Here is a 26211-nt window from a genome sequence, read left to right as displayed (position 1 = left end):
GGAACTGTAAACACATGCATACTAATAGGCCACAATCATAATGACAACATGCTATCCTATACAGTAATGTATGATATATTTATGTTGATTATCATAGGCTAAAAATTCAAACTTAAAATCCAAAAAGCATGCGTTATTATGATTTTCTTGGACAATTTTGTTTTACAGGTCTTACTAGAACTAGGCCAAGGCAGCCATGCACCATGTGATGCAATTGCTCTACTACTACAAATTAATTAACATAATTTTTACACAACATTTGGGCAGCTAATAAGCTCTAATACAGACCAGCTCATGTGCAAAATCATATAAAAACCATACAGCCTTTGCAGGATGAATTTTCCTTTATTAATTTGTGGTTGCAAAACCTCTGCAACCTAATGATTATTCTATTTACTATTAGTTATATGTTGGGGTCGCAACTCAAAACAATACATAAAGTATCTACTATAGGGATTACAACTTAAGCTTTTAAAGGTTGTATATTTTTTATTTGTTCACTGGAAGCTCAACTAAAAGAAACAACCTAACTGAAGTTTGACCAAGAAAAACACGTATATCTATCTGTCTATCTATATATCTATGTTCAAGAAATATCTTGAAATACGATTTTGTAAATGTAGCCTAATTATTTTGATGAATATTGTTTTCAATCACAAAGACGCACTGAATCTCGATGACGTCATCTTCCTAAAGGTACAAATATATTTAAACCAGCGAATGAATGCATCTTTGCACGACCACCTCTACGAGAATATATAAGTAAATCTGCTTATTGTTTTCTATTTTCGTCCCTTTTTTGCATCAAACAAACATTTTGCAGCCGAAGCACACTGACGCAAGCGAAGAGATTCCGCATTACGTCATCGCGAAGGCCACATACTGGAGGCAAATGCTGCTCAGCCAGTACGCTACCCGAAAATTTCCACTACACAAGCTTTGCAGGAGAGCGGCACAAGAACGGCAGCTTCGTGCAGTGATGCAGCAACCTACACCAAAGAAACCCTGATCGCACCGCAGGACACGACCGGCTGTCGTATTCCTGGATGGAAAACAGTGATGTTGCATGACATGCCTCGAAATACATTCTGGTAAGTATTGTGCAAGTCCGCTGCTGCAGCTGCTGAAGGCTGGCAAGCAGCAGAGAAGAGACCTTAACCTACTTTGGCACTCTGGGTGAAATGAGTTTCCCCGATCAAGTTGGAGCGATAAAAACGAGGATGTGCGAGGATAAAACATAAGGAAGGGAGTCGTATATGCAGGCAGATATTTCTGTAACAATGAGACCTTTTGTCTCTCGTACACACAGGTGACTGGCGTGACAGGTGATGCCTGAGCTGAGTATGTACCATAAGGTGCCTCGTGCCTGTTGCCTTTCTCCATGACCTTATACCTTTGGCCAGTATTGCTGTGGTGGAATTTTGATGGGTTTCTTAATGTCCAGAGGGCAACGTGACAAATATGCCCTATTCAAGCTTGTGATTGAAATGCAAATGTAATTCTGGGTTGGCTATCACATCACACATTTGCACAAGCAAACATACTGTATTGCAATTTGTTTCAGTGTTTCTACTATTTTTGATACTTCAACAAATTTACCTTAGTTTGTGCAAAGAACTCCAAAACAGTGTTGTAAACAAAACCACAGCACCAGCAACCTTACATTTGTAGCTGCACTCTCTTTTAACATCAGGGTCCCAAAGTTTTGGCCTTTTTTCAGCTGAAACCATGGTGATCATCAGCAGGGGACAGTGAGCAGAGGGCCGTCCAGCAGATATCACTGGCTGGTACCAGACAGGAAGAGAAAACAGTTTCACTACCTGCACAGCATTTACAACACTGAGGCACAACATCTCTGGCTTTGCTTACTGATTAACCTTAAATCAAAGGGGCAGCTTTTTTTATGTCCGTCAGGAGATGGGATTCGGATGCCAATGTAGTTTATAGTCTTGTGATGTAAAAATAACTCTGGCCAATCAGTGGTAACAGCTGCGATGTACTGTACCGAGCCGGCCAAACACAGACTGCTCTGTAACTCAACTAAGTGCTTGTGTTTGGAAATGTTACATGACAGTCTGTTCCAAGTACATGAAGGAGGACGTACATTAACAGCACTGTCCACTATGTTTTATTGAGCTGCCACAAAAATAGTCTCATAATGTAAATAACTGACTAATAAGGCTCTTTTTGTTGTTGCTGGCCTGACATGCAGTTGAATATTCGGCCAACAGAAGTCTGTGCAACATTAAAAGATAGAGTGGGTCATTACTGTGAGACCCTTGGTTTGCTTTTGGCAGTGCTTAACCCCACCAGCCTCTCTGCAATGTTAATGGTATACGATGATTTGCTCTTTTAAGGGCAGTTATTTTCTAATGCTGCCAGTGTGACAGTGCCACAGAGAAAGAGTAATGTTTGCTGGGCACATGCCAGGAATGAGGTTTGGGGTCTGCAACTAGAGAGCCAGTAAAGCTGTACAAGAATGTGGAGCCTTCTCATTTGTAGTTAAAGATAGAGGCAGCACAGGCCGTATTCTAGCTGACAGTTTCTAATTTCACATATCTTCAGTCAGCGCCGTCCATTTGGGCTGCTTTTGTTTTAATCTTTCCTCGTTAGAACGGAGTTTGTGGTGTGTACACGACTTGGCTTGTAATAATTCAGCTCAGGCAAGGGAAAGGGAAAGGAATACGACCATGGTGCTTTATGAAAGGTATGTTGATCATCTTGTTCCCCTTCACCATCGTACAGTTTGTATTGGCTGTGCTGGTTTTAATATCTGCTCTTGCAGTAGACTGTATCAATCTCAGTTATTTCCGAGACTGAAAACAGATCGCAGAAGGTCACATAGCTGGCACTCAGGATGTGTTTACTTGTGATATGGAAAGGATATCAATGTTAATCTATAAAATAGTGTAGATTTGTACATTTTTACATTCGCTCACTGTGTAAGTGATGAATTGGCTTGCATATCCATTACTTTCAAGATGACATTGGACTACTGGCTACCGGTAGTGGCCTGACATTGCTATATATGTCTAAAACTGCTATTTACTGTTCTAAGTGCATTCATCATTACATTAAAAGTGATGAAACACTCATTTTTTATTTGTGTTTTACAGGGTTGTCATTTGCAACATCGCTTTTAATATAAACCCTGAAATGCAGATTATGTGGATGTTCTGTTCTGTCATGATGATATGCCATTAATAATTAGTTATTACCATTTTTTTTTTGCAGCTCATACTGTTGTGCTGTGAGGTAATACTGCACTTGATTCTGTAATTCTAGGTTAACTTATTAGCTTAATCTTTTCCCTCTTAAACTGGATTTCAAAGATTCCTAGAGCTCCATAAATGACTGCCTGTACTGACTGAAGTCAGAGGAAGGATAGCAAGATTTGACACTAGGTGAATTCTAATTTCCACACCATGGGTCTCTGCAGCATAATATTTGGGTCTACCAATTACTGTCAAAGTAATTTGAAATACCATGCCTGAATGATTGTCTTGCAGAAAAAGTGTTTTCGAGCCGCTCGCCCAAGAAGTGCCACTGTGCTCTCGACTATCATCCCACCGAGCGTTATTTTATCATAAAAGATTTTACTAGTGAAAAAACTTTTCTCTACAAACTTTGCTTGTCTGCAGTGGGAGGTGTAGTGCGTGTGTGTGGGGGGGGGACTAACACTATGTTTTTACGAACGGAGCGGCTGGGATCTTTGCTGCTATGGCAACAAACCACATGACTAGGTGTATTAGATTGCCTCGGACAGTGTGCAGTGAGGCATGGTGTGAGCACTCTCTCTGCTGCTCTGCCGCTTTGAAAGTCTTGTCTTTGTCTTACTTAAGTCCCCCCACCCCCACCCCCACCCCACCCACCACACATACACACATATTTCTGATAAGCACTGTAGTGTGCTACATTCAATTTGCAAATGTACTTTAAAAAACCTGTAAAAGTGAGGTCAGTGTGTAATTACCAGGGCCAGATTAACCTGCTATGGGGCCCTTGGATAAATTGAGCTGTGGGCCCCTATTGTCCCCCCATTAGTATTTAATAGTTTGTTATTGGTAATTAAATTAAGCACACGTTCATTCATACATAATACTCAAAGTTACTTACCATTGTTATTTATTACTTATTTCTATTCTTTTTTCTTATTCTATTTTACACTTATTTTTTATTTCACAGTTGTAAGAGCTTGCGGACATACATTTCACTATGATTATACCCTTTATGACTCTATGTGACAATTAGAACTTGAACTTGAGACAGGACCTCAGGATTAGGTAATAATTCAGGTGTTGCCCTAAGGCCCCTATCATTTCAGAACATATTGTGCTTTAGAGGTGCATACAGTATTACCAAACAAATTTATCAAATATCACATACTAATTAACTGTTAGCTAAACCCCTTCCCCAAACAGTGATTGTCCAATCATAGCTTAGCAACAGTAACTAGGCACAGTGGGCCTGTCAAGCTTTGGATTTCTCCACAGGTTGGAGCAGTGTGCATGGCGCTGTAGTAAGAGTGTTTCTTCTTCCTTCATTTAAAGAGTTTGAAGGGTGCTGTCCTTTTTTTGGCATTTTCAAAACTAAAAAACACAAGCACAGAGGTGTTAGAAACGCATTAAACAGTGTGTTTAACTACTCTGACTTAAGTTGTAATCAGTCTTACTTCCAAAGCCAAGGAGCATATCATTAGTTAGCTTCATTAATTTGTTTGGTTATAGGTTACATTTTTAAAAAGGACAGTACACAACTAGTACATCCACTGTTTAACATTTCTCCTACACATTGCATGGTCAGCTGGTCCTGGATGCTGTTAGAGTTTAGGCTAACGTTAGGTTAACGTCTCCTGCTCTTTATTGTATTTAGGGAAGTTTACACTCCAGCAACTGCAGCCAATGTTACCTGAGATAGTGTTATGTTTAGCTGTTATACACATAATGCTAGGGCTAACTAGCTCACCACTGCAATGCAAAAACAATGCTGTTATTTGTCTGCTATATGGGTCATCACCTGGTGAGAATGCTAACTTTTTACCTGGGACATGCAGCTTTAGCCTCAGTCTTTTAGCACGATATCATGCATGTAGTCATCAAGTATCATGTTTAAGACCCCTTTTTATAGGGTTCTTGTTTTCAGATGCGTCAGGTGGAAACTTTAATAAGTTTCATGGAGCTAACATTAGCTTAATTATCTAGGTAGCTACAACTGATAAAATCAAATAGAAATGAGAGACTACTTTTGTTGGCCTCTGTCTGAAATCACAGACCAGTTTCAAAAATTACTACGAATTTCAAGGGTTAAATCTCTCATTGTTATCATTGTAAACTGCATATGTGCTGAGCAGATCTAGGGCCCCCGGCAGCTGCCCGCTTTGCCTGGTTGGTAATCTAGCCAAGGTTATTGCTACTAAAACATTATGTAACAGTCATTACTTGATGACAGCTGTTTGTAAGTATTCCTAGGGCAGAGTTTAAATATGTAAACAGTAATAATGTATTATTTAAAGTGAAATGTCACAATGCAAATGTGAGTTGTATCATGTCAAATGGACATACTATTATTACAATATGTCTACTATGATAACCAAGTGGTGAGTGAATCTGTTAAAAGCAGGGGTACACAGGCTCTAACATTACTTTCTCTCTTCTTGATCAGAATGATTGAAGACTTCGGGGGGAGCGTTGACAACATGGCAGATAGACGGCAACTGTTTGTCGAGATGAGTAAGTGCTCAGGGCCACATCTCAGCGTGATCTATGCTGGACTGTTTTACACTCACTGATCATAAAAATGGCAAATTCTTCACTGCACAACTTTCATGTAAAGCAAATATCATGAAGATCAAGTGTCCCTATTAGAGTCAACCAGACTGATTTTAAACACTGACAGACACCAGTATGACCTCATGCACTCTCACTATTTACACAGTATGGAGGCACACTTCTATGGAGAAGAAAAGTTTTCAATATTAGATAAATAAATAAGACATTATGAAGTGAAAAATCATATTAATAAATGCAAGCAATATATATAATATATAACCATGAAATTGTAACATAATAAATAATACATATAATAAAATAATAAATTAAGATTTGGCTCATTATTATGAAGAGTATTTTCATCATAATTCTTGTTCATTGTAGCTAATTTTTATTATATTCCAGTATTTCAAAATGTTTTTTATGTCACATTGCCATGTTTGCCAATGATTATTTTATTTCATAATGAAAAGTCTTAAACTGTATTCCATACTACATACTAATTTGAAGCAGGTTGTGAGTATGCTTTGTGTTCACACAGGCAAAAATAAGCATCAAAATCAGTACTCATAATAAAATATGCTTTATTTTTTGAGTGTGCTGTTGATAGACACATCAAAAGGCATTGCACATAGTGTAAAAAGTATCATTATGAAATAAAAACAGACTTTTGAAAAAGGACAATATGCTGGAGTAAAATAAAAATGACCTACAATAAACTCTTTTATTGTGAAAAGAAGCAGGATGAAAAAAACATTTCATAATATATAGCTGAGTATTAAATATTTATTTGGTTATTTCACAAAATAATGTTTATAATATATATTTTGTCTATATTTATTTATATAACTTATTTCATAGTGTCATTAATTGATCTAATATTGAACACTTTGAGCCTCCATACACTCTCCCTCCAGGGTTCCACATTATCTGTGAACTAACATTAACTTTTCTGATGTTACTTAATAACGAGTAATTCTTCCTCAGGGGCTCAAGATTTGGATTCCATACGATTATCAACATACAGAACAGCCTGCAAACTCAGATTTTTGCAGAAGAAATGCAATTGTGAGTATGATGCAGTGTAGCATCACTATGCTCATAATCCTCCCCATCACGATGATGATACTCAGTTTTCCTGTTTGTTTTCCAGTGCATTTGGTTGACATTTGGAATGTCATCGAGGCTTTCCGAGAGAACGGCATCAACACCGTGGACCTCAATGCTGACCTCTCTGTGGCTCGTCTAGAAGTGGTACTGTCCACCATTTTTTACCAGCTGAACAAGCGCATGCCCACCACCCACCAGATCAACGTGGAGCAGTCCATCAGCCTGCTGCTCAACTTCCTGCTGGCAGCCTATGACCCGTGAGTGACACGTCACATGACAGTTGGTTGTGTATTTTCACGTCTGAGGTTTTGACGCAAGCTAATGTAGTGTGAAATGTGACTCTGAAGTGTCTGCTAAAGTGGAGTGAAAATACAAACTATTTACCTTCATAATGTCACAACATGCTCGTGTAGAGTGTATATTTTTAGAGATGCTAAAAGCCAAGCTAAACATTTTTTAAGAAGATGTAATTCAAGTTTGCCTTTAAAGGTTTTGCCTTTTAGAAAAACACTTAAATTCGTAGGATTCTTGGCCTTGACAGCTCTGTTTAAAATAGTTTATGACCATAATATAAAATGTATTTGCTTCTTTTAGGGAGGGCCATGGCAAGATATCTGTCTTTGTTGTGAAGATGGCCCTAGCAACCATCTGTGGAGGAAAAATTCTGGATAAATTAAGATGTAAGCAACACAACAAATCCTTATTTTACTTTTAATTGTGAAAAATGAAATTAAAATCACCCATTTTACTTGTAATAAATCAGCTAATTGTTTTTGTAAAGTTCTAGTGTATGTAATGTACTGCTTTGGAATTTATAATACAAACTTATTAGTGTCTGTATTATCTATATCTCTGTCTGCTTAGCCTATTGTTCCTAAAAGAAGAAGCAGTACTGGCCCAGCTCTTCATGGCTGGGAGAAGTCATTATTCATTATCTGAAGGATAGGGTTTATTACATAATCTACAAAATCCGTGGGAGCAGTCGCAATGGCTCGTGAAGGGGGAAAAAAAGGAGGGCTGTGTTGCTGGTGTATTATAACAATTGATTTGAATAGCTGCTTTACTTTGATTTGTTTTCACAAATAAGTGGCATAATTGTATTGTGTAATGCTGTAATTAGCTGACTGTGGTGGCAACTGACAATTAGTTTGATTCATTTGTATAATGTCTCCCTGCATTGTTCCCAGATATTTTTTCACAGATATCAGATTCCGCAGGAATAATAGTGCACTCGCAGTTTGACCAATTTCTGAGGGAGGTTCTCAAATTACCTATGGCGGTTTTTGAGGGACCTTCTTTTGGTTACACTGAACAAGCTGCAAGAACGTGCTTTGCGCAGCAGGTGAGGGTTCATTAACCACAGAGTGTAATATGAGTGAATGTGTGATTGTTTTAGCACTGACGTTGTGGAGGATTTTTTCCCCTGTTGAATCTCACCTCTCCTCTGCACCAATTGTCAACAGAAAAAGGTCTCCCTCAATACATTCCTTGATACGTTGATGTCAGATCCACCTCCTCAGTGTCTGGTGTGGTTACCGCTCATGCATCGGCTCGCCAACGTGGAGAACGGTAAGATACCACACAGAATATTTATAAACGGGAAAGCTAGCTAGAGCTGGGAGGATGTAAAGTTCAGCTTTGCATCATAATCTTGAGTCACCACACACACACACACACACACACACACACACAATCAGTCAAGCAGACATATACAAGAAACACACACACACACACACACACACACACACACACACACACACACACACACCTCCAGTGAAAATGACCCATAGGGACCTTACACTCTGTGTGTGAGTGTGTGCGTATTTGTGATGCACTCATCATTACAAGTCACCTCCATGTGAGCAGAAGAAACACTGTCACATGCTTACACATATTCAGCATGCTGGCATCGTACTGCTCTGTGCGTATTCGGTTAACATGAAATGAATGATGTCATCAGAACAGACTCAATAGCACATCTGTCCTTAAATTAATTTAAATTAATCCTCTACTCTTTGCAATGTGCAAAATATCTAGGTTTACAATCATAGCTGTTTGAGTGCATGTGTTTGTCCATCTGCATGTGTGTGTGTGTGTGTGTGTGTGTGTGTGTGTGTGTGTGTGTGTGCGTCTGACCCCTCCTCTCCTCCCTGCAGTCTTTCACCCGGTCGAGTGCTCCTACTGCCATACTGAGAGTATGATGGGCTTCCGCTACCGCTGCCAGCAATGTCATAATTACCAGCTCTGTCAGGACTGCTTCTGGAGGGGGCATGCCAGTGGTTCCCATAGCAACCAGCACCAAATGAAGGAGTATACGTCATGGGTAAGCGAAGGAGAGGGACGGGCTAAGGGAGGTGTGTCTGCACTGGACCAGTCATTGTGGCTATTTTCGTTCTGCTTCACCACAATGTAAGGATGCTAAATGTTCGATGCAGGTGACAGCATTACTGTGATGATGCCGTGTGTTTTGAAAAGAAATTGGAGTTGCTCACATGTGCTCACAATTGGCACCTCACTTCTGTGTTTCTCCTAGAAATCCCCTGCTAAGAAGTTATCCCATGCCCTCAGTAAGTCACTGAGTTGTGCATCCAGCAGAGAGCCTCTTCACCCCATGTTTCCCGAAATGCCAGAGAAACCTCTCAACCTAGCTCATATTGTGTAAGTTCATCTTGCTTTTTTCTTTCTAATACTGAAACAGTGGAATCCAGTTCTGTAGTCCCGCAGTCAGTGAGTTGTGTTGTTTTCAGAGCCTCTGACTTCTATTTCAGATTTTTGAAATGTTTGATTTCATCCCTCAGCTGATAATTAGCTTGTTGCTGCCTCAAAGTCTAAAGTGATTCCAGTGAATCTCTTGGGTCAGCTGATCAATGAGGCTTAATTATAGCCTTGGGAATGATTGTAATCTGCAACGCTGCTGCTACCTTTTCCTTGACTAATGTTTTATGTTTTATAAATAATGAAACAAAATCCTACACAAGCACAGACTTTGTAGCACTCTGGTGCTGTCTATTAAAGGCTAAATCAGGTTTAGGGACATTATACTACTTCTGGTGCAAAAATCACCCCCTTATTTTTATCTTTTACCTTCCCTTAATAGATGTAGCATTTTATAACCCTTAAACAGCGAAAAGGATTCAGATTATTGCAGCCAATTTTGTAGAACTTAATGTCTGTTTTAGAGCCTGCGACCATACTGGATTTTTTAAGCCAATACTGATATCAGTATTTGAGACTTATCGGTTAATATAGTTTTTTCACATAAAAAACAAATATTTTTTGATAAGGAATTCAATTTTAAATTTGGAGATTAAAGAACTGTGTCCAATATATAGATATTCAAGATAAGATATTCTGTACTGCAATGTCTTGTTACTTATTGGCTGAAATATATGCAGATACCGATATATCTGTTATAAGCTAATATCAGCCAAAAATATTGTCCTGCACATTTATCATTTTCCTTTTTGGTAAATGTATTGAAAAGTCTTGATTGTTTGGGAGTTTTGTTTAAAATGAGTGAAATTCTACATTCTACATGCTGGGCTGATTGTAATAAATTATTGTCATTCCTTTTCTTGTTCTGTACTTTCCTCAGAGATACGTGGTGAGTTTACTTTGATTATTTAACACATCACAAAATGTGTCTTTACATACATACACACTGTAGATTTGAGTCCTTTGTATTGTCCTAATAATATACAGTATTGTCAAGTCCCATCCACCCTAGCATTCTGACAGTCACTCTTGTTAATTTCTTTCTAAACACTTACTGTGTTTGTTGATTCACGGATTCATTCCTCCTCCCATTGCATGTTTTCATTGTTTACCACACCCTACATAACTAATCATATCTGACTTTGTTGCCACATCCGGATATATGTACAGCAGATCATCTACCAAAATGGAAATTCAAAGATTATAAGGTTGGAGGAAATCCACAAGATTGAAAGAATGAAAGACAAAAGAAAAAGGCAGGGGCATTTGCTGTCTCTTTTACATAAAAAAAACAGCCTTGTCAGTTTTGGATTAAAAAACAGCATTTGTTTCCTGTCCAGGCCACCAAGACCAGTGAACTTCACCAATGACTACTCACTCTCCCACTCCATGCCTACATCAGGGAACCCTTACTCCACCAAAAAGTGAGTACAACAGCCGTAAAAATGGATGTCCTGGATTTTACAGCAGATCTTTTCAGTTTGCCACGCTCCCTAAAGGCCCCATGCCCTGTAGACTCTGTGACCCACACTGCCTTTATTTTTCTTGCCTTTATTTTCCACAGTCTGTGTGTGTGTGTGTGTGTGTGTGTGTCTGTTTGTGTGTGTGAGTGTGTGAACATTTGTGTATCACCGTGCTTTTTTTTTCTTTCTTTGTGTTTTCTTGTGCTGAATGTAAATAGCTTGCCTTACAGCAAGAATAATGATGTTGAGCAAAGAAAGCCCTTGACTGGGGCTGCTCCACATCTGTTGAAAGGGAGAGGGTAAGTGACACAGGTGTGCATATGAGAATGCCTTTGTAGCTCAAAATGCATGAGAACTAAAATAGTTAATAATCATAAACTAGGGTGCTCATCGTCCTAAGGAATCATTTTCTTATAGAGGGGTTTACATTTTTGTACTCGAGGGGCTATTTCAAAGACGCTAGATGAAGCATGCATTTTAAAGATCATTGGCAATTATTTTCAAGTGTCTATTACAATCTTTTCATTCACATAGAAATGGGTAACTGTTTCTAATATGAACCATTTTGAATGTTACCCTCAATCTCCTCTATGTTGAAGCTATAGCAGTTAAATAGTCTAAATTCCCAGGCTCATTGTTTATGATGTATGTGAATAAGTATACCTGTTTTATATGAAATGGGATTAACTGTTTTTTTCAGTTGCTATTTATGTTGTATTTTGCGAAGATAAAAGTATTGTTGATTCTGATTTCTCTAGTAGCAGGCTGTTGAGCTCCTCTGCACCTGCACTTGATGAGGAAAGTGTTTCTTTAGGGAACAGTACTCCCTTTCATAACTCTGGCTTAAAGAAAAACATACAGATGTGATGAGTGAGTGGCATTCTTTAGGTTATTCTTGATGTGCATGTCAGAGCATCTGACATTGTGGTTAATGTTTGCACAGGCTGAGACCATATCATATAATACAGGGCTTTCAGGTGATGTGCCCTCTGGAGGTTGACTGGCTAGCTTTTGCACAACAATGACTACATTCCTAAACTTATGACAAGAGTTTTGACTTTAAACAGCTGGAATATGCAGTTAAAGGGGCACTTCCATAAAGTTGGAGGACTTGTGAGAGACTAATTTAAAAAAGATTGGTCAAAATCAAAACAGTGTGATGCCGACATATCCTGACTTTTAGTCTCTAATGTTGGTCAAGCTGGACCCTACACTTCCCATAATGCAACACAATAAGCTTGCTAACAGGTAAATGACCACATGCCCTCAGTTTCTAATGCAGGCTTTCTGTTAAAGCTTCACTAATGAATATTTTTATATTGACTATGGATTAAATTACTATGTGTAATGTGAAAGGGGTTGCACATAGTGGCAAACCCACAGATTATTATCAGCAGGTTCCCTAAACTTGGAGCATATTAGCATGTTTTTATGGCCCACATCATTATTGGTTTTTTTTTATTGTTTTTTATTTACTTGTGCCATAAAAGTTCTGATAAACTACTATCTGCCCAGCACCAAATACCTGCAGCCAACAGACAAAGTTAGTGACTAGTCAGTGAACAGAGTAGAACATTTATCTGCTAAAGAGTCAGATATTTCCCTCAGGAGTTGGTGGAGAAGCAAAACAGAGCTAAAAAAAAAAGAGTGAGTACTGGACTTGCATTCGCATTGCAATCGTGTGGACAGAAACACAACTCCATATTAATGCTAATGTTGCTCCATGTCTGTTGGATGTGTAAATAAGCAATTGTTTGCTAACAAGTTAGCCATAACAACTTTAGAAGGAGATTCATGTCAATGTTGTGTCAGCTTGTTCAGCTACACCCAATAAAAATAAATCTGCTTTAAAAATGTTTAGTCACAAAGCCCAGCTTTTCTTTCCAGAACCCCAGAAGACATTACTGTTTCACAAGCTGAGTAGCACTCCCACTAACTAGTAAATTGGAGTGTACAAAAGGTGGAGTGACCCTTAAGTTTTTGACTGAAAATTTGTGATCATTTTCACTAAATAAATAGTTATTGTGAGCATTCAACTACCAACCAAAACTGCATACTGACCTCATTAGGTTGGCTACTACGTTCCAACAAGCTAATGATGTTTATCAGATCCATTTGTGTGTTTAGATCATTTCAGCTCTGCTAAACATTAGCTTGTTGCTAGAGTGCATACTAGACATCATTATGAGGTCAAAATGCTGTAGCTGGTATTTGAATGTTTTTTCATTTAATTAGCTGCTTTGCTAAATTAGCTTAATGGTTTGTTAGCTTGTTGGTTAACAAACCAAAATGACAATTCGTCAGGTTAACTGACTACAACTTGAAATGTTTTAGAGCTAAGATTAAAGAAGCAAATAACCAAAACAGTTTCACTTAAAGTTGGAAACAAGATTAACAAGACAATATGCACTTATTTTAATTTTATTGTTATTTTTTTGGATTGGATTGACTATGCGTTTCTTGTTGTTGCTGTTGAGACAGCATCGACCCTCCATAATGGTGGAAGGAATGGTTTCTATAGGAGTTTGTGATGCAGGTGAAAAGCCTCTATAAATCAAATACATCAAAAAGACATGCATGCTTGACATATCTTGGTGGGTGTAGATTGTTTGACTCAAAAATAATGACTTTCAGTAGTAATAATAGAGCACTGAGTGATTGATGCTTGTAGAATGTAAGCAGTGCATGTAGCTTGTAGATTTTTTTTGCTAGGCATGTCCTTAATCGTACTCCTAGCCTTCATCAGTGGTGTTCCCCTACCAAACATAATATGGCCTTGTTTCTCTCTAGCCACCCATGAATGGCTGCTTTTCAGCCACTCTTCTCCTTTGTTGCGTTCTCTCCTGTTCTCTCTCTGCTTCCTCTCCCCTCTCATCCCCTGTCCCTCTATTGTCACCTGTGTAATGTAATATTTTATGTTTTGTGAAACCCTGCACTGTTCCAGGTTGAACTACAACCTCGATGTTGCCGATAGACTTGCTGACGAACATGCTCTGATTGCCCTCTATGTGAATCTACTCCAAAACAACCCCAAAACATGGTTAGTTGGTGTGGTGCTGTGTTTGCCAAACACCAGTGGAAACTATGTGCTCTGCTGAACTGCCACCTCGCAATGCTTCCCCTAACCCAACCTTATTCTGAGTGTGTTACAGCCTTAACGCTGCATGCTGTCAGTTTTACAGACTAGTCACCTCAACCTTTGACACTTCTGTCAAGGCATTATTGTTATTCAGCAGCAATAGTTGTTTCTGATCGATTTGTATCCAAAATGGTATCAGAGTTTATTTCTACCAAGAGAATGGTATAGATTTGATTTGATTCCCATGTGAAACTACATTTTTCATATTTGAGTCCTTAAAAGACCTTGTAAGTATACACATGACTACATAATATTAAGTTCAACACTTATCTCAATCATAAAATGTAGATATTGTCGTCTTTGACTGAAATTTGTAAATGAAAAAGGGGGCAAATAGTTTATCTGTAGTAATGTTTGTCACATTAAAATTGTATAACTCCAAATGCTCAGGGCAGATTAGTTAGTTAGTACCAAATACTTTGAACACTTTCCTCAGACTTGACTGCCTCCATTATTAGGTAATCTCTAAAATTAGTTTGGTATGTTTGGTCCAGAAAATCTTGTGTACAAAACTGATGTGTACACTGACTGATTTTTATTCTATAACAGGGAATATGGCATATTCTCTAAATGAAAAAGTGTGTGTGCACTAATATGCTTGTGTGTGTGTGTGTGTGTGTGTGTGTGTGTGTTTTTATGCTGGTTGCAATGTCATTCATGATGTGACATTAGAATTTAATTTTATTAGCAGCTCTGTCGAACCCCCACCCCCCATCTTCCCAAGTGCTTTTAATGTATGTGTGCTTGCAAATACATAACCTTTTTTTTTTTTTACAGTATCAGAGATTAGACTGTATAAGCAATCCTTTAAGCACAAAGCGAATGATTACTTCACCTCCACTTTTATATAATAACCCAACTTCATTCCTGCTTTTGTGGTTTTACATAAGTAGCTTAGCATGATTACGTGGGGCCTCGGCTGTAAAACTTATGAAGCTTTCCTGCCAAAGAACTAATCTGACTCCTGAACAAACTTTCTTCAAACTTTCTTCGATGTTTGCATTTTTTTCCCTGCATAGTTCATATCTGCGTAGCTGTGTAGTAACTGTTTCATGTTGTGACTCCCATCTCTATTTTCCTCTTGATCAGTTTACTGGAGAGCAGTAACCATCAAGATGAAGAGCACAGTCTCATCGCCCGCTATGCTGCTAGACTGGCTGCTGATGCTGCGTGAGAGATATATACATATATATATATATATATATATATATATATATATATATATATATATATATATATATATATATATATATATATATATATATATATATATATATATAGATATAGATATATATATATATATATATATATATATATATATATAGATATATAGATATAGATATATATATAGATATATATATATATATATATATATATATATATATATATATATATATATATATATATATATATATATATATATATAAAAAAAACTTTGTCCTTCACCCTCCGCGGGTGGTCTCATCCTTCGAGCTCGGGTCCTCTACCAGAGGCCTGGGAGCTTGAGGGTTCTGCGCAGTATCTTTGCGGTTCCCAGTACTGCGCTCTTCTGGACTGAGATGTCTGGTGTTCTTCCAGGGATCTGCTGTAGCCACTCCTCTTATGGAGGTGGTCTGTATCTCCTCCTTTGGCCATCTTATTATTCCTGCAGGGTATCTGATCACTGGCAGGGCGTAGCTGTTTATTGCCTGGGCTTTGTTCTTGCCATTGAGCTGACTTCTTAGGACTTGCCTTACTCGTTGAAGGTATTTGGCCGTTGCCGTCTTCCTTGTTGCCTCTTCGAGGTTGCCATTTGCCTGTGGTATTCCAAGGTACTTGTAACCATCCTCAATGTCTGCTATTGTTCCTTCTGGGAGTGAGACCCCTTCTGTGTGGACTACCTTCCCTCTCTTTGTCACCATTCGACTGCACTTCTCAAGCCCGAATGACATCCCAATGTCAGAGCTGTAGATCCTGGTGGTGTGGATCAGTGAGTCGATGTCCCGCTCGCTCTTAGCGTATAGCTTGATGTCATTCATGTAGAGGAGGTGACTGATGGTGGCCCCGTTCCAGAGTCGGTATCCATAGCCAGTCTTGTTGATTATTTGGCTGAGGGGGTTCAGACCTATGCAGAACAGCAGTGGGGACAGAGCATCTCCTTGGTATATGCCACATTTGATGGATACTTGTGCAAGTGGCTTACCATTGGCCTCAAGGGTGGTTTTCCACAGCCTCATCGAGTTCGCAATGAAGTCCCTTAGAGTCCTGTTGATGTTGTACATCTCTAAGCATTCAGTGATCCATGTGTGCGTGCATTGAGTCATATGCTTTCTTGTAATCAATCCAGGCAGTGCACAGGTTGGTGTGTCGGGCTCTGCAGTCTTGGGTGACTGTTCTGTCAACCAGGAGTTGGTGTTTGGCTCCTCTGGTTCCTCTGCCAATGCCCTTCTGTGCTTTGCTCATGTATTGATCCACGTGTCCACTTATCTTAGCCGCAATGATGCCTGACATGAGCTTCCATGTTGTGGAGAGACAGGTTATTGGCCGATAGTTGGATGGGACTGTACCCTTTGCGGGATCCTTCAGGATCAGGATTGTGCGCCCTTCGGTAAGCCATTCAGGGTGCGTCCCATCTCTTAGCAGCTGGTTCATTTGTGCTGCTAGGCGCTCGTGGAGTGCAGTGAGCTTCTTTAGCCAGTAGGTGTGGATCCTGTCAGGGCCGGTGCTGTCCAGTTCTTCATACCTGAGACTCTTTCTTGGATGTCTGCCGCTGTGATGGTGACTGGATTCTGTTCAGGAGGTTGCTGTGGTCCTTTCTCAGGGCTGCCAGCCACTGTGCATCGCTGTTGTGTGATGCCTCCCTTTCCCATATACTTTTCCAGTACTGCTCCGTTTCCAGCCTTGGTGGGTCTGCTCTCCTGTTATTACCCTGCCATTGAGCGTACACTTTCGCAGGTTGAGTTGCAAACAGCCGGTTTATTCTTCTGGCTTCATTATCTCTCGTGTATCTCTTTAGGCGGCTGGCCAAGGCTTGGAGCCTTTGTTTGGCAGTTTCGAGTGCTTCAGGTATGGGCATCTGGTTGTACTTCTTGGGTACTTGCTTTCTCATTGCACCTCTCTCAGCCTCTGTCAGTTGGCTCACTTCTCTCCGGGCCTCCTTAATTTTTGCCTCCAACCTTCGTTTCCATGGTGGGTATTGTCTCTCATGGCTCCCATGGTTGCTCTTGTAGCCAAGCATCTCTAGGATCACTGCTGCTGAGGCGTATATCAGCTCATTGGTTTCATAGGAAATGGGCGAGATGCGATAACAAGGCTCTGTTGGAATGCTACTACTCCAGTAACCCTAGTCAGAGGGGTTACATGCACAGGATGTGGGATGAATGGTTACTTGAAACCCACAATCGAGGCTTTAGGGCAAAGCAACTAGTAGCTCAGTGTTCCAACATCCACAAGCGGCAACTGCTATCACAACTTGAGATTGACGAGGTACAACACAAATGCTACGGCAAGGGGGAGCCAGGACTACAGGTCAGAGGGGAGCATCCAGCAGCTCCCCAACCAGAGATTGGGTACGAAGCCCCAAGAGAAGTCACACTGAACGAGGCAGCGACTGACCTGAAAGATAAGATCGTGGCGAGGATGAATACAAGGCAACCCCGACGCCAACTACAACGGCTAAGTGAAGTACCATCAGAAAGTCTCCTAGAAGATGTTAATGCAGCATTGAGAGCGATCCCTACCACAACCATATATATATATAATATATTGCACACAATATCATGGCATGTTTCATCTGTGTCCACTGCCAAAAATCTGTCCTTGATGAGAAGGTTTAACTTTCGCTGCTACCCTACCTTCGGGGGTTTCAGTCCTTGTTATTGCTAAGGTGATGAAGGTGGTTCTAACCAGACCTGTTTGCCTGTTTATGTTCTGATCAGGACTTGATGGATGGCTAGTGACTTGACTGTTTTGTTCCCCCTGTGAGATATGAGATAAGGTAGTAGATGACATCATCCAGAGGTAAAGCCATGTCTCTTGCTTGGTTTCACCGACAGGCTCAACAGCAGAGGGTCCCCACAGACTTCCCCTGCTCTCTGGATGCCAACAAACAGCAGAGGCAGCTCATTGCAGAGCTCGAGAGCAAAAACAGGTTAGGGATGACTGCTTTGGTGATACTGTTCAGTTCTTTTCTGTTTCTCTTCTCTTCTTTTTTTAATTCCACAACAAAGAATTTACCAAAAAAAAGGGATTCTGGTCTGATGGAATAAACAGACCTCAAAGCACAATCATTACTGAAAACTACCATTATTATTATTATTATAAACTTTCATTATTAGCCACGCTATGATATTTCCTTAATAAATATTAACATTTTTATGGAGGTCACTAACTGTATGTATACTGTATAAAATATAGGCCTATCAATAGCATATTTCATACACAGTCGTAAATTCAAAGTGCCTTACGAATTGCTTAAAATAAGTCAAATAGGGTAAGCCAAAAAAGAAAAGCAGCAAATAGTAGCAGTAAAAGTAACAGCAAATTTAACATTAAAATTAGATCAATAAATAATAGTGAATAATGAAACCAAAGTGGAGACAAAAGTTCAATTAAAGGCAACAGTGAACAAGTGTGTAGGTTTTAATGCAGCTATAATTAATACTTTTATATAAAGAATGCAGCACATGACTGCTTGTATATGACAGGGATCACTTGTGGTGAGGAACCCACAGAGAATTATCACCCGACTGTGCAGTTACCCTCAGCTCTACAGAGCTTTATAGGCTCACTGTCACACTGTCATGCCTTACAGGGACACTTGAGCCATTGCTTATATTAGTAACACTTGTGCTTTTGCTACTATGACAAGTCAAAATATCTGTTGTGAAAAAGGTCTGTAGCATATTTCACGTCATTGTTTCTGTTTCCAGTCTGCAACTTTACTGTTTTGGTCCACCTCTATCATAGCCTCGTTTTTGGCCGCAGCAGACAGCTGTTTTTTTAGAAACCTACTAACCTGTCCAGCACCAAACGGCAGACAAAGTAAATGACTAGCTGGTGAACATACTGGAATATTTAGCAGCTAAAGAGCCAGATATTTCCCTAAGGAGTTGGTAGAGACCAAAAACAGCTCAAAGAGAGTGAATATTGGACTTACATTCATCAGGTAGACACAAACTAATTTAGCTCTGTATCTGCTGGATGTGTAAATAACCAAGGTGATAAAATGTTGTGTTCACAGCTTGTTTCCGCTGCCCCTAAGTGGGCAAAAAAATCAGTTATTGCAGGTTTATGTTTCGATTAGTATAGCATAGTAGAAAAAAGCAGCTTCTCTGTATTTTCTAGGGTCATACAGACATGTCTGAAATATACCCTGGACTTTTAATTGTATGTTTGTGCTTGACACAGAGAAATCCTGCAGGAAATCCAGAGGCTGCGCCTTCAGCATGAGGAGGCCTCCCAGCCACCACCTGACAAGGGTCAGCAGAACCCCACTCTGCTGGCTGAGCTACGACTTCTCAGGTAACTGCCTGCTTTAATCCTGTTCAGTGCAGTGCGTTTATAACAGACATTTTTGCATAGGCTGCAATAAAACTAATTAACTAATATTTTAATTGCTTTTTCCTAGACAAATGAACAGCATATGTTAGAGTCCACAGATGCTTGTACACATTTTTTTCCCCATTTTACTATTGACGTGACATTATGGTATCATCACGTTGCACAACTTGTTTCCTCTGTTAGGCAACGCAAAGATGAGCTTGAACAAAGAATGTCTACTCTGCAGGAGAGTCGCAGGGAACTCATGGTGCAGCTGGAGCAACTAATGATGCTTCTCAAGGTACTACAGATGTGCCTTTCATCTCTTTGAGTTCACAGCACTCAAATACAGAATACAGTTAAGGTGCCTTCATGATTACTGAACGAACACACAGTCTGTTTCCTATGGGGAACAATAAGGTTGTGGTAATTTTGTCTCAAGTTTGCTTCTTGGCCAGAATCACTTCTGCTGCAGTTGACGTTTGCATGTTTATATAAGACTACATGGACATGTGTACTCTAGCTTGTATTTTTTTGTTTCTTATTTTGAGGCAGGTGGTAAGCAATATGGCCAGATGATGAATTTCCCTTGTAGTACAATTTCTCCCAGCTGTGGGTGATCACTCCAGCTAATGTAAAGCAAACACTGCACTTTGCAGAAGAGAAAACATGTGAGCAATTACCCAATATGTCCTTTAGAGGGCGTACATCTTTAATAGTCAAACTCTGTTGAGGCCTAATATGTAATTTTTTTGACTGTAAAAATAAAAAGTACAGGACATTCACATGTATATTTTAAGATTTATAGCTATAGATGAAATATCTGCTGTGTTTCTCACCTGATCAAAATGTAACTATACTCACCTGTTTTACTCCAATGTTTGTAAATATCATTAATGTAAACAAACCTTTAACAGCATCAAAATGTATTATCTAGTTGGTGTCTAGTTAGTCCCGTTCAAAGACCTGTCAGTCGATTTGTGAGTGACAGCAAGCCCCAGTGCTGTGGTCTTTGTTACAAACGCTATTGTTATGCTTACATTTGGATAATCAAAAGTGATTAAATGTCACTAATGCCACCTAATTAGCCATGTTATGTTAAGGTATCTCATGCTGCCAAACAAGAGTCCAGACAGACGAGTTAAGAACAGAACATATTGAGTTTGGGATTATGCTCCATCACACCTTACAAGACACCATGTCTACCACTCTCTAAGGAGGATAACCTTTGGTGCGAGAATATCTTCTGCAGTCAACAAGACAGGAGTTCCTCAAAGCCGACATAAACTGCTTACAATACTGGCTTAAGTGGGGAGGATATCAATCTAATTAGCCTAAAAGGATCAATGTCAACTTGCATGAGGAAGCCACATGCTTGTCACGTCCTGGAGGAAATACTGATTGGATTTTTTTTTTTTTTTTTTTTTTTTTTTTTTTTTTAGAAATACTCAATGTAATGTGGTTGTTGTTTCATGAGCCATAAAATATTGTTTTTCAGCTGGAGGAGGAACGGAAACAAGCTGTAAGTGTGAAAACTGTGAAGCAAAAAGAGACTGAAACTACACTTGGATTCAAAACTATTGCATGAATGATTGAAATAAAGACTTTGCTGTTGTCGGGTAAAAACTTTGTATCTACACAATTTGAGCTTTTTATAAAGACTAAAGAGGTGAACGTACTGTAATGAAATATGGAGATACATGGTGATCACCAGACAACACCAACCTGTGGTTTGGGCTGTGGGAATAGTTGGAATAGCTTTTAGAGAGAAATATGTGTTTTAACAGCATGTTGAGTATTTGAAAAATACAGACATAATACAAAATGCAGCTTAATGACTCCACATAGCGTACATTTCTAGCATGTGTGTGTAGGACAAAGGAGCTTAGTTGACTATTGAACTGAATTGTTTGTAGCTGTTTTTTGGTGTTTTGAAGTAAGATTCTTTGCTGTGATTTGAGCGCCCAAAAATGAAAAGAATTATTTGTTGCATTGCTCGTGGAAGGTTTGCTTTGATAAGAAATATTTTGATCCAGATTATATCATATTCTTCTTACAGTCGTTCCATTACAGCATGGGTTTCTCTGTTAACAAGCCAACACAGTGGCACTAGTTAACACTACAATGGTCTGTATGTGTTGCAGACTCAGGGTCCCGGCTCTCCACGCTCTTCCCCCAGCCACACCATCAGCCGGCCGATCCCTACACCAATCCACTCGGACTCTGCCAGCACGACCCCGACTCACACACCTCAGGACTCACTCATGGGCGTAGGAGGGGACGTTCAGGAGGCTTTCGCTCAGGGTAACAGTCACACACAGAAGCATCCGTTTGCTTATGGATATGGTGTCCAAAGTATGGTTGGAAGCTACGTGTATTCACATCACATTTCAGAACTATTTTTATGTGTGTGTGTGTGTGTGTGTGTGTGTGTGTGTTTCAAAGGTCCAAGGAGAAATTTGAGAAATGACCTACTCATTGCTGCTGACTCCATCACCAACACAATGTCATCACTGGTTAAGGAACTCAATTCAGGTTAAAATGAATGGGGGGGGGGTTGATTTCTGAGTTTTTATACAACAGCTGTTTTAAAACGCCTTTTTCCCACAGAGGGTGGAAGTGAGACTGAGAGCACTGTGGATTCAGACTTTGGACGTGGTGACCTTTTAGCCACAACCTCTTCAGATCCCTTCTTCACGTATAAACCAAGGTACGTATCTGATATGCAGTAGGATTTGACCTGAAACACCTTCAAATGGCTCATCACCAATTATTTGGCAAAGTCACTCCTCCACATTCAAAACTCTTTCTAATTAGCGTCTTCTTCTACACTTTCCCAGCTCATCCATTGTCGCTGCTTGACCTGAGAAACTGCTTTGGCACACCTTGCTGCTTCCTCCTGACAGTTTATTTGCCCTGTTGCCAGCTTTCCCAGTAGTGTCGCTTTGTGTCATTCAGATATCTGTGCCAAATACTTACATTACATTACATACATTAGGTCATCTCCTACATCTCTATAAACCACTGATTTAAATAAAAGAGTTGGTGGGACTTCAGCTTCAAAGCTTTAAATGAAATTGTGTTACTTGGAAATTATAGTTCATTCCTATTGTTTTTGTCTTTGGTCACAATCCCTCCAGTTTTCAGGTACACCTCCGGTCTTGTGTCTTGTTTTAATAAACTGCCTGTTAATCTGTTATAGGAGTGCCAATGCTGCAGAGGCGGAGAGCTTTGAGAATGATCTGGAACAGCAGCTGGAGGACCAGCTCACGTTGGAGGAGTTAACGAAGCACAGGCAGGAACCAGACAAAGCGTGCATGGTGAGCTCTAGTTTTCCAAGACTGTAATGGAAGGAGAAGGTGGCATATTGTGCATTTTGAATTATTAAATTACTCCTTGTCAATACTTATTCTAACCTGCTGTGTGTGTTTTGGTGGTGTTCATACTTTGGTACAGGTGACACTGCAGCAGTGACAGTGTTAGTCCAGGTGACTGGTGAGTATCTGAAACTTTCAGTCTGTCAGTTTGGAAGACTCATCAACACTTACAGCGCAGATCCTTTACCATGAAAGCTTACAAATTTTAACATTCACCAAAATGTTGAAAATTAAAAACAACATCTGAAAGGAAGGTCGAGCGCTAAACCTAGCATCAAAATGTAATAGGACTAGTTGTGTTTATACAATCAACTGATCAGTACATACATGCAACCAGCAGTCACAAACAGTGAATAATAAACCAGCTTTTGGCTTTTTGCCCTTTACTAAGTATGTGCATATTAGTATCCTGGTTTTGAGTCATATCGAAGTTTTGATCATATTTGTGATTTTGCACGTGTAACATGATTCTAGCATTACCCAGGTTTCTGATAAGTCGGGGCTCACTTTTTTAAGTTTGTATTATTACCGGTAAATTGTAGTGGTGCATGTTCCCACTGTTTTTAGCTTGTGGCATGGCAATGCCAGTATGTCGGTCTGACATTCCACCTCTTTGGTCCAGACTGAAATATCTCAACATCTATTGGATGGATTGCCATGAAATTAATTCATGTTCCCCAGAGGATGAAACCTACTGACTTTTCCTCCAGCGCCAATATGAGGTTGACATTTTTGGGTTTTATTGAAATATCTCAACAACTATTGGATGGACTGTCGTGTAATTTGGTACAGACATTCATGATCCCCAAAGGATGAATTGTAAAAACTTTGATCCTCTGACTTTTCATCTAGCGCCATCAGTGATCAAAAAATTGTATTTGTCCAATACTTTGGTTTATGACTAAATACCTGCATAACTAATGACTTTCCCATCAGCCTCAGCTGTAATTTGTGTGTAGTGCTAATTAGCAAATGTTAGCCCTCGTGCAGACAGTAAGCACAAACTTAGATTACATGCCACAGTATTGAGATTTCTATATGAGTACTCCAAGTAGCATATTTGGGTTTCTCAAAACAAGGATAAAGGCTTATCCAGGTTTCTGAAACAGTGATATAATGTTTACATGTGCAAACCAATAACTGGGATACTCCAAAAACACAATCAGAGCTGGGATATGTCTTTGTAAATACACTTATCTTGCCTTCCTTTGCTTTATATGTTGAGCACCTCCATTACACCGAGCTGTTAGTAACATGTTCTGTATTCTTACCAGGTGAGCAATATGAAAAGCAACAATAGTAGAAGACACTGGACGAGACAACACTGGGTCGACGGTACATAACACTGAAGATATGAAGAATTTAAGTTCCAACCATAGAATACATTTATGTAAAGATATATTTTTTAACCAACCACATATTTAAGGTAATACTGTGAGCTGATGTAAAGAGATTAATTAGTGAGCTGTCTGTTATACCACAGGTGCCATAAAAACCACATGACTTTGGGGAATTATTTCTTAATTTTTAGCCTTTTTAAATGAGTTGTCAAGGTAATGTACATTGTTAGTACAGGGTGGCAAACCTGATTCTTTCAAATTCTCATGTTTCTGAAAACAGTGAACCAGGTTTAAGTGTTTGTTTGTCATCTGATTTAAGATATAAACCTGAGACTACGTTGGAGTTGAAGTTATAGACAATAAAACTTGCAATATTTTGTAAATGTATAACTCTGACAGATTTTACCACTATTCCATAGATTTCTTACTGTTGCTGTCGAGTGGCTTTTGTATTGTTTTTGACTTGTTTTTTTTGTTTTTTTTTGGAGCAGGCTGATCAGATAAGTTTGTTTTATTTGATACATTAGTAATAATAATGCACACTGCCTTAGCTGATTGGATGACCTCTCAAAGGAACTCATTCAAATTGTCAGTGCAGCATGTAGCTAACAACAAAACACACCAGTTCAGCAGCAATGCTAGTTGTCTTTGCTGGACAAATGAGGCTAAACTCATTACATCTAATGCTGGGAAGTGATTTCGTCTACAGAGGGGTTTGGTCTGCAAATATGTACACTGTCTACATATAAATTGTTAATTAAATATAAGATATAGATGGATTGGTTCTAATATCTGAATGTGTTTTAAAATACAGTGAAAATATGTAACACAGAGACTTCCAAATCACTAAAATTCAAAGGTTTACACTGGTAAGGGCATTGAACAAATTGTGTTTACTATCAATGGTTTATTAATTAAGGTTCGACCACAGATCATTTGCCATTGTTTCATGTGTTCAATGCGTCAATGCTCTCACACACAAATCTCTGTATGACTTGCACACCAACATACACACTCTTGATGTATTTTGTGTGTGCATGAAACTTTACTCAGTCACTTTGGGGAAAGAGGCAAGCCGATCTAAAATCATAAATGTGTGAAATATATCTAGTTTGATTTTTGAGCAAGTTCATAGCAGTGATTTTGCATGGTGGTGATGCATAATAAAGTGTTGACACAATATCACAATTTTTGCCTATGAACTCCTTTTTCTCTTTCTTTTTCCATTCCAGAACGGCACACTTCAATTGGCTTGTTTGGCAGTGCACATTTATTATCTGTCATAAATGCACTGTTGGATGCCCTCAACCTATTGTCTATAATTCAACACATAGAACCACCATCTGAGGTAACATAAAAGCAGCCATCCAGCAGTGAATCTCAGTCATGTGAATATTAGGAGGGAGAATTTTGCTCTCAGGCAATATTATCCGCATATGAATTCACTAATATTAGCCTTATTATTATTATTATCAATTAAAGACATCAACACAAACATATCCTTTTAACATTTAAAGATAGTATTTATAAGATAGACCTACAGCATCTACCACCAGGTCTTTGTATAATTACCACAGTCTTCCCACAATATGTCCTTTCTTTATCTGGTCTAAGCTGTGTCTACTCTATCAGCGTGGTTAGCAAAGCAGCTATAATAGTGATTTTTATACAAAGCTTCTTCAAGCTATCCTTTGTCTCATATCAAGTGCATGACTACACCCTGGTGTTAAAACAGGAGGAATGCAGTTGTGTCAGAGGCCAAACATTGGGTTTATTTAA

The 26211-nt window shown here is 39.2% G+C and overlaps 1 protein-coding gene across 18 annotated transcripts; it reads left to right on the top strand.

The window, feature by feature from the left end:
- The first annotated feature begins 850 nt into the window (after nucleotides 1–850).
- On the top strand, nucleotides 851–25620 carry dtna (dystrobrevin, alpha). 18 transcript variants are annotated; one of them, XM_044220511.1, is made up of 24 exons: nucleotides 851–1091; nucleotides 5662–5729; nucleotides 6756–6836; nucleotides 6922–7135; nucleotides 7473–7558; nucleotides 8066–8220; nucleotides 8342–8447; nucleotides 9035–9201; nucleotides 9412–9536; nucleotides 10474–10482; nucleotides 10934–11017; nucleotides 11275–11355; nucleotides 14001–14096; nucleotides 15285–15365; nucleotides 18229–18324; nucleotides 19584–19697; nucleotides 19920–20016; nucleotides 21214–21237; nucleotides 21860–22019; nucleotides 22161–22250; nucleotides 22326–22425; nucleotides 22918–23035; nucleotides 23149–23210; nucleotides 24367–25620. In XM_044220511.1, the coding sequence occupies exons 2-23, from the start codon at nucleotides 5663–5665 to the stop codon at nucleotides 23173–23175; spliced, it is 2178 nt and encodes a 725-aa protein (XP_044076446.1). In that variant the 5' UTR covers nucleotides 851–1091; nucleotide 5662; the 3' UTR covers nucleotides 23176–23210; nucleotides 24367–25620. The 18 variants fall into 18 exon arrangements, 17 of the variants coding, with proteins under 17 accessions (XP_044076446.1, XP_044076456.1, XP_044076461.1 ...); XM_044220509.1 differs by lacking the exon at nucleotides 851–1091 and adding an exon at nucleotides 2519–2707 and having other exon boundaries at nucleotides 23172–23210; XM_044220510.1 differs by lacking the exons at nucleotides 851–1091; nucleotides 10474–10482 and adding an exon at nucleotides 2517–2707.
- Nucleotides 25621–26211: the final 591 nt, after the last annotated feature.

Source organism: Siniperca chuatsi, linkage group LG13 (genome assembly GCF_020085105.1).
Source record: "Siniperca chuatsi isolate FFG_IHB_CAS linkage group LG13, ASM2008510v1, whole genome shotgun sequence".
NCBI lineage: Eukaryota > Metazoa > Chordata > Actinopteri > Centrarchiformes > Sinipercidae > Siniperca > Siniperca chuatsi.
This window is presented reverse-complemented; position numbering and strand designations above follow the sequence as displayed.